Raw genomic sequence first — 17873 nt, forward strand, 5'->3', positions numbered from 1 at the left:
GACTAATCTCCCCATCTGCCACCACCCTTATATTCTGTATATATAATATATTGTGAGTTAATCCCTAAACTCTAGTAACTAAATTGGGGAACTAATGTGGGCATCCTTGGGGTCACAGATCTTCACTATTAAAGGCCTGTAGTTGCCTTGGGCTGGTACAGAACCCCAAAACATAACGTGCTTTAGTTCACCTTTAAATATGCATGCATTTTGCAAGGTGCATTAATTACTGTATGTACTGTATTTACTATTTCTCCTGTGGGAGATTGTGTGCATTTACAGCAATCAATGTAGCCATGATAGGCACACAAAGTATGCAGAGATACCAGGAGATTAAGTGATTTGTCCAGAGTGACAAGGAGTTGGAGGCAATCGAATCTTCTTGTGTCTGGGGTCACTAGGAGTTTAAGGGAATTGAACCAAGGTCTCTAGCTTAAGATCCAACATCAAAGGCTGATCATTTAACCTGTAACTTCATAAATATCCATACTTACTAATTACTACACAATATTGTGCACAGAATGTTCAGGGACAGCTTGTCCTGCCTGAAGAGACTCATTTCTAGCAATGTGTTATTAAAGGAGCAAAAAAGCCTGGAGAAGTCAAATTCATACATTGAAATTGTTTGTTTGGAGTGATTTATGGTATATGTTATGTTAAAATCTAGGGGGGGGGGTGGAAGCACTCTTGAGGCTAATACAAAATATATTTAAGTATAATGGAAGTGCTACTTACAATGCACTTCCCTGGGCCCCTGTCTCATAAGTAATTCAATATAAATGCAAATGCATATGTTTACAAAACAGGGGTTTTTAGTTACAAAGTTATGATCATAAAGTTGAAAAGCCACCATACCACGTCAAGGTAAACCCCATATGGCGGTCCCTAACTTACTTAACTCAGGTCACAATATAAAAAGATACTTCTCTGCATAATAGCATTACCTGTACACAATGTGTGTTGTGCATTGGTTTCAATCTGAAAGCTAAATCCTCCCCCGCCAGCAAGGGCTTTTAAGAGAGAGAGATTGCTCAAACCAACGCCCATATTTAAAAGCATAGGACCACCATTAGTATAAAGGGGTGGGTATGGGGTGCTATTAAAAAACCACACTGAGCTGAGCCACAGCTTCAGGCGAACTTACAAAAATCTAGGGGGGTGGTGGAAGCACTCTTAAGGCTAATACAAAATATATTTAAGTATAATGGAAGTGCTACTTACAATGCACTTCCCTGGGCCCCTGTCTCATAAGTAATTCAATATAAATGCATATGTTTACAAAACAGGGATTTTTAGTTACAAAGTTATGATCATAAAGTTGAAAAGCCACCATACCATGTCAAGGTAAACCCCATATGGGTTTCAACCACCCCCCCTAGATTTTTATATGTCATGTTAACTGCCCAGTCTCTGTAAAGTTTTACCCTAGTGTACTGTTGTATCGGGTATCTTTATCGTATATACCCACACATAAAAGAAAATCTCTATACTTCATTGTAGGGCCATAAAATACCACCCCTTGCTCTCCCACCTAATAACATGCTTAAAAGGTGTTTTTTAGTTCCGTGTTACACAGTTTTATCTAGGGCAAGAGTTCTAAATAACAGAAAATAAGAAAGCGTGGATAAGGGAAAGTAGTGCAGTGTCACACCTCCTATGAAGCAAGCATGCTGAGCCCTGCCCCTGTGTTTTTCTCCCTGGGGCACAAAGTACAGATGCTTATCTGTCTGTAGTGAAACCTGTTGTTTGACTGCTCCACGTGTATAAAACCAGCAGTCTGAACGCTTGTTTCATACTGAAAGTGTATGTTGAAGTGGTCAGCCCATAGTAAGTATCTTGTTCTTAAATTCTAATTTCATTTCAATGGCTTTTTATTACAGTGCACTTTTCTGCCCCTCTTTACCACATCTTATCATCCTTCTTTATTGCCTTTTTAATTTGTTTCCCATGTCTCTGCAATTTAAGTGTTCAGATGCTTCTTGTATTTTTTAGTTTGATTTACATTTGCAAAAAAAGTTTTTAAATTATTAGTGGCTGTCATTAATGAGTTACACTAATTTTGTATGCAGTGACAATGCAAAAATGTTTCCCATCACTTTTAATTATAATAAATCGAAAGCAATTTCATTTTGTTGCCCCCTATTTAGCCATTACTCAGTTTTTTGGTGCTTTATACCAAATGAGGAAATAGTCTGCATTAATCCCTGCCATTTTGTGGCTTCCATTTTTCCTTTCCTTTCTTTTCATGGAAACAGAACATTACTTATGATCATAGCATAAGTGGAGTTGCTGTAACATTCCAGCATGAATAGTGGTTGCCTGTTGGAATAACTAAATAGTTTGCATATTATCTTTGCCCTTGTTCTCTCAATCCTTTTATCCTCTTTCTCTGATATCACAAGTTTAGCTACACTGTGAAAGTATCTTATCTGTATTTACTTTTGTCCTGTATTGTTATGTGTGTGTATGACTAAAGACTAATTGTGGTGGCATACAAACTAATATTTTTAGTACTTTTTTAGTACTGTCACACCTTGATGCACAATTCACAAATTTTCCCTTCAACTGACATGAATGTTAAAATCAAGCCTGCCATGCTCTTTGGTTTAAAAGGGAGCTGTTGTGAAAATAAAAATGTTATACAAACTAATATATGCTTAATCTCATGGAACTTAGAAACATTATAAATATAATTCATTAAAGGAGAACTAAACCCTCCATCCGTTGCTCTCCATCCACCCTTTTATCCTGCTCCATCCCTACTGAGTCTATTATATAGAAAAGCATCCCAATATGTGAACCTGACATATAGATGCAGAGTTCTCAGACTCCATCATCTGTATCTTTGGATTAGTTAGCCAACACAGAACTTGCATGCACCGTTGACACTAGGGTTGCCACCTGGCCGGTAAAAATGATGATCAATCCCAATGTTATTAATAAGGAAAAAAGATAGATCCATGGGGAGGCCGGTATTTTTTTCCAGAAAAGGTGGCAACCCTAGTTGGCACGGGGTTAACTTCCACTTCTTATAATCATTTGTGCATACTGTGTGTGGCCCCCCATATGCTCTCTGTAGGTTTGTTCCATGGGCCAATCAATCTGAGAGCATATGTGATTTGTGGGCAGAATATCGTTCAGCCCATCCTCTTGTATTACTATATTTTAACCTCTAGCTGTCACCAGGCAAGAACAAGATCTACCTGAGAACTGAATGGCAACACCACCTGTAGCATTGTGTATCAAACCTCAAGTCTGGTATCGATGGACTAGTTTACTCTACATGATAGTAGCCAATCAAATTTCTATAATTATATAGAATTATGTTTGGGGGGCGGTGCTGTGCGTGGGGTGCCCCCCCCATGGCCTTGGGCCATTTCATGACTGATAACCTTGTGACCTCCCAGATGCTACTACAGAAGACAAGATTTGTTGTCATAGCATCACTATTGCCAACAATGTTTACTACAAAATTGGATCTCCCCAGCACTTGCTCCCTAATCATAGGTACAGGTGTATGCAAAGATACTTGCTGTCCAAGGAAAACCTGCATAAGGGTAAGGACACACTGGACGATTTGTCGCCAACGTTTTAAAAAAGTAAATCGCGGCAACAAGACGATCGTCTTTTTTGAACAGACGATTCACAGCGACTATTGGCACAGAACGATTTGTATCCCATTACTCTGTGCGGTACGTGCTCCACCCAAACCGGAAACGGTTTGTGCTTCCCGCTGTAACCTGGCGTCTTTACGTGCTTGCGTTCTTGCGTCATTGCGTTCGCATTGTAATTTGAATACAATTGCTGCTACTTATCTGTATGTGTGTGCGTGTCTAGGAGATTTCAGTGCTTTTCTAAGTACATGCTATTTCTGATAAATCGCTCGGAAAAGGGTCTCAGTGCATTTTGGAGCTACAGGCGATTCACAAACGCGCTGTGGGCACAGGAGCTGGCGTCTTTCATTTGGTTTTGTTCAGAGACAAAACGAGCGATATGTCGCAGCGATTTGCTTTCTAAAAACGTTGGCGACAAATCGTCCAGTGTGTCCCTACCCTAAGGCTATGAGCACACAGGCAGTTGTTAGCAGCTGTTGTGAGCCTGCGTATTTTTGCAGGCTGAGAAAAGCAGATCTGCTCCATGCCCCTGCTCCATTGATTTGAACCTGATCATGCCCAAATACGCAGGCTGAAAACAGCCACTGACAACAGCCTGTTTGTCCATAGCCTGTTTTGTTTTATTTTGTTAAGGGTCAGGCCACTATGGGCGTTTTGGGGAAATTTGGTCGCCTGACGACTAATCGCTTCGTTTTTGCGGCGGGCAATCTCCCCAAACGCCTTCCCTGACTCTGCGCAGGCTAAAATGAAAAAATGCCTGCGCTAATCACGCGCGGCGATTCGTTTTCTGAAGTCACCCGAAGTTTCCCCGAGGCGACTTCGGAAAATGAACCAGAGAAGCAGTGATTTATCTCTAGCGATTAATCTCCTGGTGTGTCACTGCCACGAATGGCACACCAGGAGATAAATTGCCAGTGATAAATCTCTGCTTCTGCAGGCAACTAATCTCCTGCTTTCCCATAGGAAATAATGTGAATCGCTGGTGTACCACCAGTCGCCTGCGCTAATGCACACGCAGCGATGCGTTTTCAACTATTGAAAACGCATCGCCGTGTGTGCATTAGCGCAGGGGACTTTTCATTGTAACCTATGGGGAAAAACGCTGAGGCAGTTCAGGGAGATAGTTGCTCAAAAGACGAGGCGATTAGTAGCCAGGCGACAAAATCTCCCTGAATCTCCTCGTGTGGCCTTACCCTTAAGCGAAGATTTGTCACCTGGCAACTAATCTCCCCATGTGCCACCACCCTTAAGGGTTAGGCCACACAAGGAGATTCAACTTCGGGCGACTATGGAAAATGCATCGCCGCGTGTGCTTTAGCGCAGGCGACTTTTCGTTATAGCCTATGGGAAAACACACTGAGGCAGTTCGGGGAGATTGTCGCTCAGAAGACGAGGCGATTAGTCGACAGAATCTCCCCGAATCTCCTCGGGTGAACTAACCCTTACAAGTACTAAGCAGGCCATAGAGAAATAGACCATGTTTATGCCAACATTATTTAGCATGTTTAAAAATGTAGCACAAACATAAATACCAGCAGCTGGACCCTAGCATGTGGTAATATAAAAATTATAAAAAAAAAAAAATAGGCCCTCTTTTACTATATGTAGTTTAATTTAATATGCTCAGCATTGTGTTGTGGGTATTGATTTATGTTTTGACATAAAGGTAATGTATTTGTCCTGGGTATTTTATTGCGGGTTTTAACTCTTGTTCAGCTTGCACTGTCCTTCACTTCTACACTGTAAAAGTGCAACAACATACGTTTGCCTGTCAATATGTAAAAGTGATAACTCTTGCCAAGTAGGAGAAAGGCCATCAGCAGGCCCGGGCTGGCAATCTGTCACTTCGGGCAAATTCCCGAGGGGCTGCTCTATTCTTTTTACAAATGGGCCGGAGCTGTGATAACGGCTATCACAAACGGCTGGGCAACGTGAGGTGAGTAGCGTATTTTCACTTAATGTGAGCCTTGTTCCGGAGCTGCCTGCTTCTGAGACAGAGGGAGAGAGGTCGGGCTGAAGGCAGACGGAGGAAGGGAGGGGGCAGCAAAGGAGCAGAGAGAGAGCCATGCATGCCGCTCCTGCAAATACCTAACTCCAGTCCCTCCCTGTTGTCTGAACTTGTGGGGGAATCACCCCGACCCTCACTGCCTGGGACTCAAGTTACGCTGTGCAAGGAAACTACAGTGCGCTGCTGCCTCCTGCTCCTGAACTGCCAGCTGCAACAGCCCCACCTCCCACTCTCTCCTGCTCCGTCTCCTGTCCCACTCGGCACTATCTCCTGTCTCCCGGCCCAACTGCCCATGTAACCAACTGACATTTACTGGGAGAAGCCTGAGCTGAGCCATAGACATGCTCTGCCACTGCCGCTGCGAAGGTCGTGTGATTTATGGGAGAGTCTACATTTGCAGTATAGTTTGCAAACATTCACAAGGGCTCTCTGTGACATACACTGCAACATTTGGTGTGTGTGTATATATATATATATATATATATATATATATATATATATATATATATATATATATATATATATATATATATATATATATATATATATATATATACATTCTATGTAGAGTACTAGAAGAGTTTGTCTGTGTATCATATAGTACCTCTGCTCAAAGCCAGAATCTTCAGCATGTGAAACGAGCCAGACCCGAAAAGGCCTTTTATAATAAACGCGTTAGCCTATTACTGCCTAACATTTTGCACCATTATGCAAATAGGCAGAACGCTATCGGCAATTTTAAACATCACAACTATCGGCTCTTCTCTCTCTTAAAGAAAGTATAATGGCGCTGTTTTTGGTGCGCATTAGTGGAAAAGCTGGTCACACTGCAGTTAAGTGAAGGGCACCTCCTTAGTTCCAATGCCTATGATTGTCTGTGACCTGAGTACTCCATGCAAGGAATTTTCGGGATAGCATGAATGGATAACTTAAGGAGAAGTTGCAAGCTTCCTTAACCCTGAGCTGCCCTCTGTGCGCATATATATATATACATTTATAATACACAAAAGCCATGAATATCTTGTAAATTATATCCTTATAAACGGTGAGTTCTGATGTCATTTCCGTCACGACTCACTGAAATTTGTGTATTATAATAAATAAAGTACCCCCAGTTGTAAAATATGAGGATATTATAAGTTACCTCGGAGTTCCATGACCTGTATAAAAACACTCGGCCTTCGGCCTCGTGTTTTTATATGGTCATGAAACTCCTCGGTAACTTATAATATCCTTATATTTTACAAGAGGGGGTACTTTATTCACTATATACACAGTAGAACCCCCATTTTATGTTTTTCAGGGGACCAGAAAAAAATGGTGTAAAATCAGGGAAATATATTATGCATAATCTATAGGTGGGACCACAAAACAACAATGTAAAATGAGGGAAAACTTAAAATCAGGAGATATATATATATAATCATTTATATATATGTGTGTGTGTATGCATAGAGCCTCACCCTAAGTTGTCACTGACTTCCAGTGGTCTAACTACTCGCCAGTGGGCCCTATATATACACATATACACCTAGGTATAACCTTGGGGTAACTAATAATAATAGTTAATTAATAACTGTAATATTTTACATAGATTATTATTATTATTAACATGTATTTATATAACGCCAACATATTGCGTAGCACTGTAAAGTAAATGTGATTATACAACTAAATCACATGAATTATATGCATAGAACATATGGAGTTACGTACAACACAATCAATACGTACAAATCAATACGTACAAAAGCGAGAAAGGCAGCTCTTTATGCACATCATTTTTGCAGTTTTATGCCAATATATGTGTGGATGAGTCTAAAACCATCGCGTGTTTACATGTGGGCTGCTTCGATTTTTTTGCCATGGCTGCTTTTTACTCCCAGTCCGGCTCTGGCCATCAGGCTAAAGTTTGTTCTTACACTGGATTATGGCTGTGTAAAGTGTTATTTTTCGTAGAGTAGACATCAAGTCTATGTACATATAGATAATGCAAAGATATCCAGTAGAATTGCTGTTGACAGATGGGGATCTGAACTGTCTAATTTAATCAGACAAGTAAGTAAGTAAAACACTGCTGGTGGTCAGTTGCTAACAATGGGCAGGCAGTGCTGCATAAGTGCCACTTTATTGTCCAACAAACAAAAAGTACAATATGTTGCTTTATTGAAGCAGGATAATAAAAAAATATGCATTCCATAAAGATAACAGGGATAGGTGTACATAACCTTGCATGAAAAGCATTAAATATGCACACATTTTCATAGTACAGTATTTCTTGTTTACCCATGCCATCTTCTCTGTATTTGGAGTACTATGAAAGGGCTATAAAAGCTGGCGAACTACTATAGCTTGACTTTTCATCATATAAGTAAACATAGCACTAAAAGAGAAATATATTAGACTGTTTAATAGATTTAGATGCATGGAAATCTTCAGTTTGGAAAAAGTAGAGATAAAGGTGTGTCTGTGGTGCTGTAGGCATTTTAATTTAGTAGTTTTAAGTAATATAGCTATGTGCTACCACATGTTGTTCTTGGGTCACTGCCAAGTGTCAGTGAGCTGAATATATTTTAAAATTATTTATTATAGATTTTTGCATGTAGAAATTATATTTGTGATCCTTAAATTCAGCCTGCTACAGAAAAAGCAAACTAAAAGAAGAGGCTAAAGACAGAGGGGTATATTTATCAAAGAGTGAAGTTAATAGTGAAGTTCCGCCACTAGAGTGAAATTCCGCCACTCTCTATTCATTTCTATGGGATTTTTATAGGCTTATTTATCAAAGGGTGAACTTTCACATTCACCCATTGATAAATACGCCTTTCAATACCATAGAAATGAATTGAGAGCTGCGGAACTTCACTCTTTGATAAATTTACCCCTATGAGAAAAAACACATTTGCTTATGACCATGTGATTTGTCTTTTGTAGTCATGGGGGCAAATTCGTTACTGCGCAAATTCACTAACGAACGCTGACGTAGTTTCGCTAGTGTTACTTCACAACCTAACGCCAGGCGAATTTTCGCTAGCGACACAACTACGCAAATTCACTAACTTGCGCAGTGTACTGAACGCTACCTTTTACGCTAGACTTCCTTCGCCACCTCAGACCTGGCGAAGCGCAATAGAGTAGATAGTGATTGTTTAAAAAAAAATTTTTTTTTTCTAAGTCCCAAAAAACGCTGGCGTGTTTTCTACATGATGGCTGATAGGCTGAAAAAGATCGAAAATTTTTTGGGGCTCCCCTTCCTCCCCCCTACATTTCCTGACTCATGGCAACTTACCTAGACAGTGGGCACATGTGTAGGGCAAAATAAAAATTTTATTTGCTGATTTGAAGGTTTTCTAGGCATTTGTAGTGCAGATACGTGTTCCTCCATTGAAATTTGAATTTCGCGCCGTATGCAAATTAGCCTTCGCTAGCGTAACTTCGCTTTATATAGCGAATCAACGCTAGTGCAACTTCGCAACCTTACGCTACCCCTGTGCGCAACTTCGGATTTTAGTGAATTTGCGGAGCCCTGGCGAAACTACACCTGGCGAAGTGCGGCGAAGTTGCGCCTGGCGCAACTTCGCATCTTAGTGAATTTGCCCCATGGTGTTTCGTCTATTGCACCTTGCTTAAGGCTAATGTCTTACCAGGAGATTTTTTTTGCATTGGAGCAAAACTTAATTGTCATGTCACCTGTTTATCCATATTGTGACAACTGATATTTGCCTTCAAGTTATCCAAAAATGTCTGTAGTTACATAGCAAGTTACATTGTAAGTTAGGCTGAAAAAAGACACATGTTCAACATGTTCAACCTTTTAATTCTATGTATAAGTTGCCTAACTGCTAGTTAATCCAGAGGCATTTCTGTTTCTACTGTGCCACCGAGTTCCAGTACCTGGAGTTTATGACAACCTGTCCATGATCAATGTGGACTCCACTTCATGGACATCTGTGTATGATAGATGTACTACTTGCTATTTGTTAATTATAGCCTGTATTGCTGATCTGTCACTTTAACTACCTTAATTGTAGCTAATCAAATACTGATTTGATGTCTGTGTGTATGTAGGTGTGTATTATATATTTATTTATTTTCAGTCTTTGCAAAAATTGTTTTAAGATTCTATTATTGCCTCCACAGAAAGTCATAATCTGAACAATAATTCCTTTAACAATATTCATTGATGTTAAACTTATTTCTGCAATTCTGTAAATACGTGCAATGGATCCTGTGGTTATAGAGTTTTTATTATTATTATCCACATACACAGATAAACTACTTTCAAGCTGCCATCAAGGTCATTTAAATGCAAATTAAAATGTTAGTACAGTCTGCAAAGAACTGACCCCTAAGGTACACCATTAACAACACTGGATCTTCGAGAAATAAATTATCACCACTTTCTACTTTGTCCTTCAGCCATTTCTTTGTCCAAGTGCACAAAGGTATACATTTTCTAATTTGTCTGATGTAATTTAGTGCACATAAAGCCACATCGACAACATATACTTATGTATTATTAACATCCTTTTCTCAAAGGTTTGCTACAGATGGCAAACTTACAGTCCTCTAGATTTTTTGGCTGGCATCATACCTGCAACAGGCCAGTCTGGCAATAAAGGTGACTAAAGATTTAGTGGCTGGCAAACTAAACTCCTTTAGTACCCTAAGATGAATGCCAACAGGCCCAGGAACATTATTTACCTTCAAATGATCTAATATGAACAGCGATAAAATCCTAATATTTTATGCTACTATATTTATTGTATAGTATCTTTTATCCAGAATGTTCGGAACCTGTGGTTTTCCGGATAACTGGTCTCTCCATATTTTGGATCTTCATAGAAAATCATGTAAATATTAAATTAACCCAATAGGCTGGGTTTGCTTTCAAAAAGGATTAATTATATCTTAGTTTGGATCAAGTACAAGGTAATGTTTTATTATAACAGAGAAAAAGGAAATCATTTTTAAAAATATTTGTATAAAATGGAGTCTGTGGAAGGCTATTCCGTAATTCATAGCTTTCTGGATAACTGGTTTCCGGATACCGGATCCCATACCTGTACTATAATCTTTCTTTACTCTCTATATATTTTTATCCCTTCTTAAGCTTCTTTATATTTATCAATAGACCCATGCATGGTAGTTGCCATCACATTTCCTGCATTTGTTGTCTCTTTCACTTCAGAGGCAAACATTTAGGGACAGATTTATTAAAAAAGTTAATGTTTTCTGAAACTTTTTTTTTTCCCTTTCTTGCTGAATAACCAATGGTAGTCACGTCTCAGGAATTCTTTCTTGTTCTTCCTCCACAAACAAACTGCCAGCTTATCTGGCAGAATGCCCAAACAAGGTCAAGGAAATAGTTTCACCTGATATGATGGAACACTATTATTTAGAAAAATAAGGCTGTCTGTGCAGAGTAAACTATGTTTTGGATATATATATATATTTACTTCATTAATACTGATGGTTAATTTTCTTTGCAAAGTTTAAATTTGCTTGTTTATATCTTTATTATTATATGCATTTATAATTTAAAAATTTAGGGCCAGAGCCTTTTTTTTTAGGTTCAATAAAGTATATGCAATTAAAGAGAGATTCTTTTGTCCTTTCTTTTATATACGTAGTAGTGGGTTGTATGTTAATTTTTGGTTTGGACAGTGCTGATTTAGGGTATACTGTGCTATATAAATTGCCCCTACAAGTGCATACTATAGTATAAACTTCACATTTGCCATGGAGGAAGGGGGCAGTCTAAGCTAGTGTATATGAGGGCATCAGTTGAAAAAACAGCCCAAGGGGTTTTATCAGTTCAAGTCTGTAGTTTATATTAGTGAGAGAGCACATGGCTCTTCATATTTGTTCTCCACCTAGTACCAGCTAGTATGAGCTGGGAGTCTGCCATATAATGCCTTAGTATCAAGCTTTGAAAGCTAAGGAGACCAGTAACCTTGGAGAAGTCTGGGAGCAGGGACCCCATGAATGATGTATAGATCGTGGATAAAAGTTAGTTAGTCAGCAGCAGCGGTAGAAGAAATTAAATCATTCAACTGCCCTTCTACCCGTTACATATTTTACCTAGTTATGTTGTAGTTAGAAATTGCTGTATGCTGTCGTTTTTTTGTTGTTGTTTTTTTTTACCTACATTTCTCAACAGTACAGTGGTGCTGTGCAAAAAAAGTAGCTTGTCTCTAGATAAGGAGTAACATTAATATAACCACCATTTATTTACTTGTATTCCTGTGTCTCATTTTCAGATGTTGCAGCTCCGTTTTGTCAAGGGAGGCCTGACCTTCCTCGGTGTGAAACGCATCTCTGTGCTCAATGCTGCCTTTCAGAGCACCCAACGTGTGGAGTACAAGCCTATCAAAAAAGTTTTAGTGGCCAACAGAGGTAAAAAAAACACTGTTGATAACATATACTATTGATGCACTCATTTCTTATAGACAAACATATGGAGAAGATGCTGAAAAGTATGTTTAAAACCTATGTTCACAGACACAGCAACTGCTTCTTGGTATACAAATACATTACGTGAGGGAATGGCAGTTCATCTAATGTAAATGTAAACACTTTGTAAGGTTTGAATTTGGTTAGGCTAGGTCTTGGATTCAGCCAAAACCAGTTGAAAAAAGTGGATTTGCCGAATTCTGGATTTGGTGCATCTCTGATCTATATATTTTTGTTAAAATAGTGCTACTTATTTATGAACGGTTATAGAGCAGAGCAATATATTAATGCAACAATCGGCTCATTACAGTATTAACTGCACTGCAATGTAAGGACATGTACCATGCACTTGATGGTGAACTGCAACCTATCCGGCTCCCCGCCTGCTAAAACATGTGCCTAAGCAGGAAGCAGTGCACCAAATTTTCTGTGAGTAGAATGGCTATAGAGGAAGCTGACTCCCCAGTCTCCTGGGCCCCTGGAGTTTGCTTTCTCTATAATTACACCATTGTAAATACAAATAAATACAAGGAACAATTGCATTTTAAAATTAAGGCTCTACGTGTTAGGCTCTAACAGACGCCCTGCCCTGCAGTGCTTAATGTGGCTACCCATTGGTCATAGAAAGATTGTTCATTTTCTTTAGAAATGTTAGAAGCTGAATTGTCAGATATGCAGGTAAAAACAATAGGATTCTACCTCTAGCTGACAATTCAGCATTAACATTTGGCCGATGTTCACAAAGGCGGCAGATAGAAATTGTCCATCTTGTCCAATCACTGAGGCGATCGATATCCAAGGTTTTTGCCGATATCGGTTGCCTCGTCTCCCATCGTACATGCACCAAATGTTGGTGAGTGAATTACAATTTAAGTAGATAATTTACAGACAAATAGAAGGTTTTGTGTTAAAATATGAGAGAAAATTGTAACCATTGGGGAAGATGATATTTAGAAATGTATTATTAGTGAATTAATTGATATTAAACATTGTATTCCATAATATTAATTCATTGGCCATAATTGCATTTAAGGCTATATTTATAAATTGTTAATAATTACAATGCTATATAAACTCTTCATTAGCGCTGTAATTTGCTGTGGTGCCACAAAAAAAATCTACAAGATTTATGAAGTTGGCCTAAATAAGCACTAAAAAACTAATGATAATAATACTAAAATTAGCTGCTACCATTGCATAAATAATGGCAGTTATCACAAGACAAATTTGTCTTTTCGAGCATTAGTAAACATGGAAGTGGCATTAATTTTGTTTCAAGAACATCTGCAGCATTAATGAGTAATTCGTTATAGACTATTTTTATAAACTTTAGTAGCACAGATGCCTTCTATACTGCAGTGGATTTGAACACTGCTAAATTTTTGGATCTTTACATTATACCATTCCAGAAGGAAATCTGTGTACTGCTTCATATTTCAGTTTTCTGTACAGTATAAAATAGATGGAGCAAACTTTGGTATTTGGCCTCTGTGTGTCATTTGTAATAGCTTAATAGTCTGTATTTACTGATACTGGCATTTGGCTGTAATCATCCAGAATATATTTTGGAGTACTGTTGCATGTTAAAATAGTTTGCATTACAAACCAAAATATTGCTAGGGAGGAGAGGAACCCTGTGGTAGCTTTTTGTTGTTTTTATTCCTTAGTTTTTGGTAAATATTGCTGTGCAGCAGTTCAGGTTTTTTTTTTTTTCCCTCTTCGGAACAAAACAGGTGAGATTGCCACACGTGTCTTTAGAGCATGCACGGAACTGGGGATAAGGACTGTAGCTGTCTATTCAGAGCAGGATACAGGCCAGGTACATAGACAGAAAGCAGATGAGGCTTATCTCATTGGGAAAGGATTGCCGCCAGTCCAGGCCTACTTAAGCATACCCGATATCATCAAGGTTGCTAAGGTAAGTGATTTCTACTAAGCAATGCACATTAGCGTGGATTATGCATAGCATTTGCCTCTGTGCTAGTTTGCATTAAATGGAGCATGCAGCAACGGCAGATACTGTATAGATATATGGGGATCATTTGTGTCTTATCTCTAAAGCACCAATCTGGGTGATGGGGAGCCAAATTAGAAGAATGAAGGGGTCGCTTCTTATTTATCTGCCACTCAGACTTCAATACTCTTTCCTGGTTGGGTCAAGTACATTTGCCACACCTTTAGCCCACCCCCTATATACTCACATCTACTACTCTGTCCCCTTAAAGCTTTCGTCCACTTATTTACTACCCCTGGTCTGTCTGCTTCCAACTTTGCTCAGGCCCCCACCCCAACTGTTCCTTGGGCATGTGCCTGCCCTGGCCTGCTTATAGTTGTGGCCCAAATTAGAGAAAATATAAGGCTTTGTGAGAATTAACAAGAGGATTCTTGGCAAGAGGGAGATTTGATACTTGCTACATTGTTTCAATGTGTAGTAAGTATAGTCTGATTTAGTAAGTGACATACAGATACTGCTTTCAGTACCAATTGCATTTACAAATAAAACTGGCCACGGATGGGTTGATATCATATAATGTCACCTCCAGACAGAGTAAGTAGTGCATCATCTAGTGTGCTCCTGGCAGAACAGCTATTCAAGACTTACTCCATTAACATACTATGCGTTCTGAGTGTTCAACTCATTTCTAGTTCTGAGATACAGCATTCAAGTATTTAATCTATTTTATGACAGTTCTATTATAAAAAAAATCCCAGAATGCTTATGTTGCACTTTGACAATAACTCATAGTTCAGCCCTCATTTGCTGTTCCTGTGCAAAAGTAACATCCCTGGTAACTAGCACTGATTCACATTGAAAGTTATTTTCCAGTTATCTGAAACATCTTTGATAAAAGCCCAGGTTCCATGCACTTTACACTGTACAACTAAATCCTATATTGTGTTTTTGCTATTTCACAATATATTTATAAATTCCACAACTTTTCCCCTGCTGATATATGACTTCACATTTTAACAGGCGAATGAGGTTGATGCGGTTCACCCTGGTTATGGTTTCCTTTCTGAGCGCTCTGATTTTGCTCAGGCCTGCACAGATGCAGGCGTAAGATTCATTGGACCCTCTGCTGAGGTGGTACGCAAGATGGGTGACAAAGTGGAGGCTAGAGCCATTGCGGTTAGCGCAGGTAAGAAAATACATAGCTGTCAACTGTATTATATAGGCATATAGCAAGCCACGAATCACATCTGACCTGTTTATCTCTGCTTAACTATAACCATTGTTTTCTCAGCAGCTCATATATTATCAATCATGCAAATAAATGGATGCTGAAATTGAATGACAGCTATATAGCAATTCATAGCTTAATTGTATAGGTGATTTTGAGTTAAGCACACAACTTTTACTAGTGTGGGGTAACATAAAATTTTATTTATACATAAAATGCATGTATAACCTTTTTAATTTAAATTTAGTGCTACCGATACTTTAAAATTTTCTTCAGATACAGAACACCATTACAGTCCACTCTACCAAAAATTCTCCCCAAGACCAAATATCTTACATAGTAAAGCTGGCCATAGATGTAAAGATTTTTAAAAGATCCGATCGTCATCGTGAGAACACGATTATTTCGAAACGATCATACGAATTGTCCATCAACTAAAAAGACCATTTGCCAGGAAAACAAAGGGTAACTGCCTGCTTGTCCCTGCAAACATAGATAGATTGCACTGGGACCGATAAAGATTTTTTAACCTGGCCGATCAATTTTCAGAAAATGTCGGACGAAAAATCGTAAGATGTACGATCGTTCGAATCCCACTAACCGCACGATAATTTGACGGATTGGTCGGACTTCGCCAAAAATCGGTCATTTGGCAATAGAAATCTTTGCGTCTATGGGCAGCTTAAGTTAGGTTGAAAAAAAAAAACCACGTCCATCAAGTTTAAGTAAAATAAGCTTGTCTCAAGCTCCTATCTTTTTATTGTTATACAGTCCTTATTCCTCCTAAATGGAGATCTGAAGTGCTGAACTTTGTTTTTTTGTAATCCTGTTTAGGGGTGCCGGTTGTTCCAGGCACAGACGCTCCAATCAGCTGCCTGACAGAGGCCAAGGAATTCTCTAACAAATATGGCTTCCCTATAATATTCAAGGCTGCATATGGAGGTGGTGGACGTGGTATGAGAGTAGTGCGGAGCTATGAGGTATGGCAAATTATAATAAATAAGTCTCTGTTCTCATGTTTGCTTGCACAGTTTTTATCTTGTAAGACTGTATTCATTAAACATACCAAGTCAAATACAGTAATGCAGTCTGAATAAACATAAAAACCCATAACAAAGTGGTGCTAAATTGTTAACACAGACCACTGCAGAAAACTATAGCAAAAAATCAGATTGACTTTCATTCTTCTACATGCATTAGCTTGTAAAAGCAGTTTGCTAATTGGTTGCTGTAGGTTATTGCACTAGGGTAAATTTGCCCGTTTATTAGTAAATGAGCCTCAATTTTCGTGCAGATGAAGGGCAATATATATGATGCAGCTAGAGCTCTCCTGGAAAACTGACATCATTTTGGAGAAAAGCAAATCCAACTTTTTTTTGCATATTTGCAATAGTTATTTAAATTTAGTACTAATGTCTGAAGAAGGACAACCTCTTTTTGTCCTGCTAAGTACATTAATTGTGGCTTGTAATGGCTAATGCCTTAGTGATGCCCTGAGTTATGATTCATGAAAACTTGAGTAGAAATGGTGTGCCGCCTACATGAAATAAGTAGATATTGCAGAATTTATGTATCAGAGGAGTAAGGGCATTTCCCAGCTCCCAACATGGGCCTGTTTGTGCAACACACAACGAAGAGCAGAGGTACAGTCATATGAAAAAGTTTGGGAACCCCTCTCAGCCTGAGCCTCAGCTCACTATACTTATATACTTACTATACTTTCAACAAAAAATGTAACAGTGGTATGTCTTTCATTTCCTATGAACATCGGAGTACTGGGGTGTTTTCTGAACAAAGATTTTTAGTGAAGCAGTATTCAGTTGTATGAAATTAAATAAAATGTGAAAAACTGGCTGTGCAAAACATTGGGTACCCTTGTCATTTTGCTAATTTGAATACATGTAACTGCTCAATACTGATTACTGGCAACACCAAATTGGTTGGATTAGCTTGTTTAGCCTTGAACTTCATAGGCAGGTATGTCCAATAATGAGAAAATGTATTTAAGGTAGCCAATTGCAAGTTGTGCTTCTGTTTGACGCTACTCTGAAGAGTGACAGCATGGGATCTTCAAAACAACTCTCAAAAGTTCTGACAACAAAGATTGTTCAAAAGCTATCTCTGAGGTTTAAACTGTAAGGAATGTATTTGGGAAATAGAAGGCCACAGGCAGGCACAGTTGCTGTAAAACCTAGGTCTGTCAGGCCAAGAAAAATACAGGAGCAGCATATGCAGAAGATTTTGAGAATGGTTACAGACAACCCAAATATCACTTAGAAAAACACACACCACCCCACTGTCCCTTTGTTTTTATCCCTCTGATTCAAGCAGAGGTCTGACTGCAGTCAGTATTCAAAATTTCACAATATCAGAAGGGATAGAAAAGAACCCCAACTTGATCAGTTAAACTAAAGCAGTCACAATGGGGCAAATTCACTAAGATGCGAAGTTGCGCCAGGCGCAACTTCGCCGCACTTCGCCAGGCGTAGTTTCGCCAGGGCTCTGCAAATTCACTAAAATCCGAAGTTGCGCACAGGGGTAGCGTAAGGTTGCGAAGTTGCGCTAGCGTTGATTCGCTATATAAAGCGAAGTTACGCTAGCGAAGGCTAATTT

At 38.9% G+C, this 17873-nt stretch overlaps 1 protein-coding gene across 1 annotated transcript in view; it reads left to right on the forward strand.

Annotated features, from left to right (window-relative positions):
* Positions 1 to 1807: 1807 nt before the first annotated feature.
* Positions 1808 to 17873, forward strand: part of pc.1.L (pyruvate carboxylase, gene 1 L homeolog) — a gene marked incomplete at its 5' end in the record, with an annotated part of 159199 nt that continues 143133 nt past the window's right edge. Inside the window, 5 exon segments of the mRNA NM_001089757.1 lie at positions 1808 to 1827; positions 11886 to 12021; positions 13812 to 13996; positions 15053 to 15218; positions 16095 to 16240. Of these exon segments, the coding sequence (NP_001083226.1) occupies positions 11886 to 12021; positions 13812 to 13996; positions 15053 to 15218; positions 16095 to 16240 (633 nt within the window).

Source organism: Xenopus laevis, chromosome 4L (genome assembly GCF_017654675.1).
Source record: "Xenopus laevis strain J_2021 chromosome 4L, Xenopus_laevis_v10.1, whole genome shotgun sequence".
NCBI lineage: Eukaryota > Metazoa > Chordata > Amphibia > Anura > Pipidae > Xenopus > Xenopus laevis.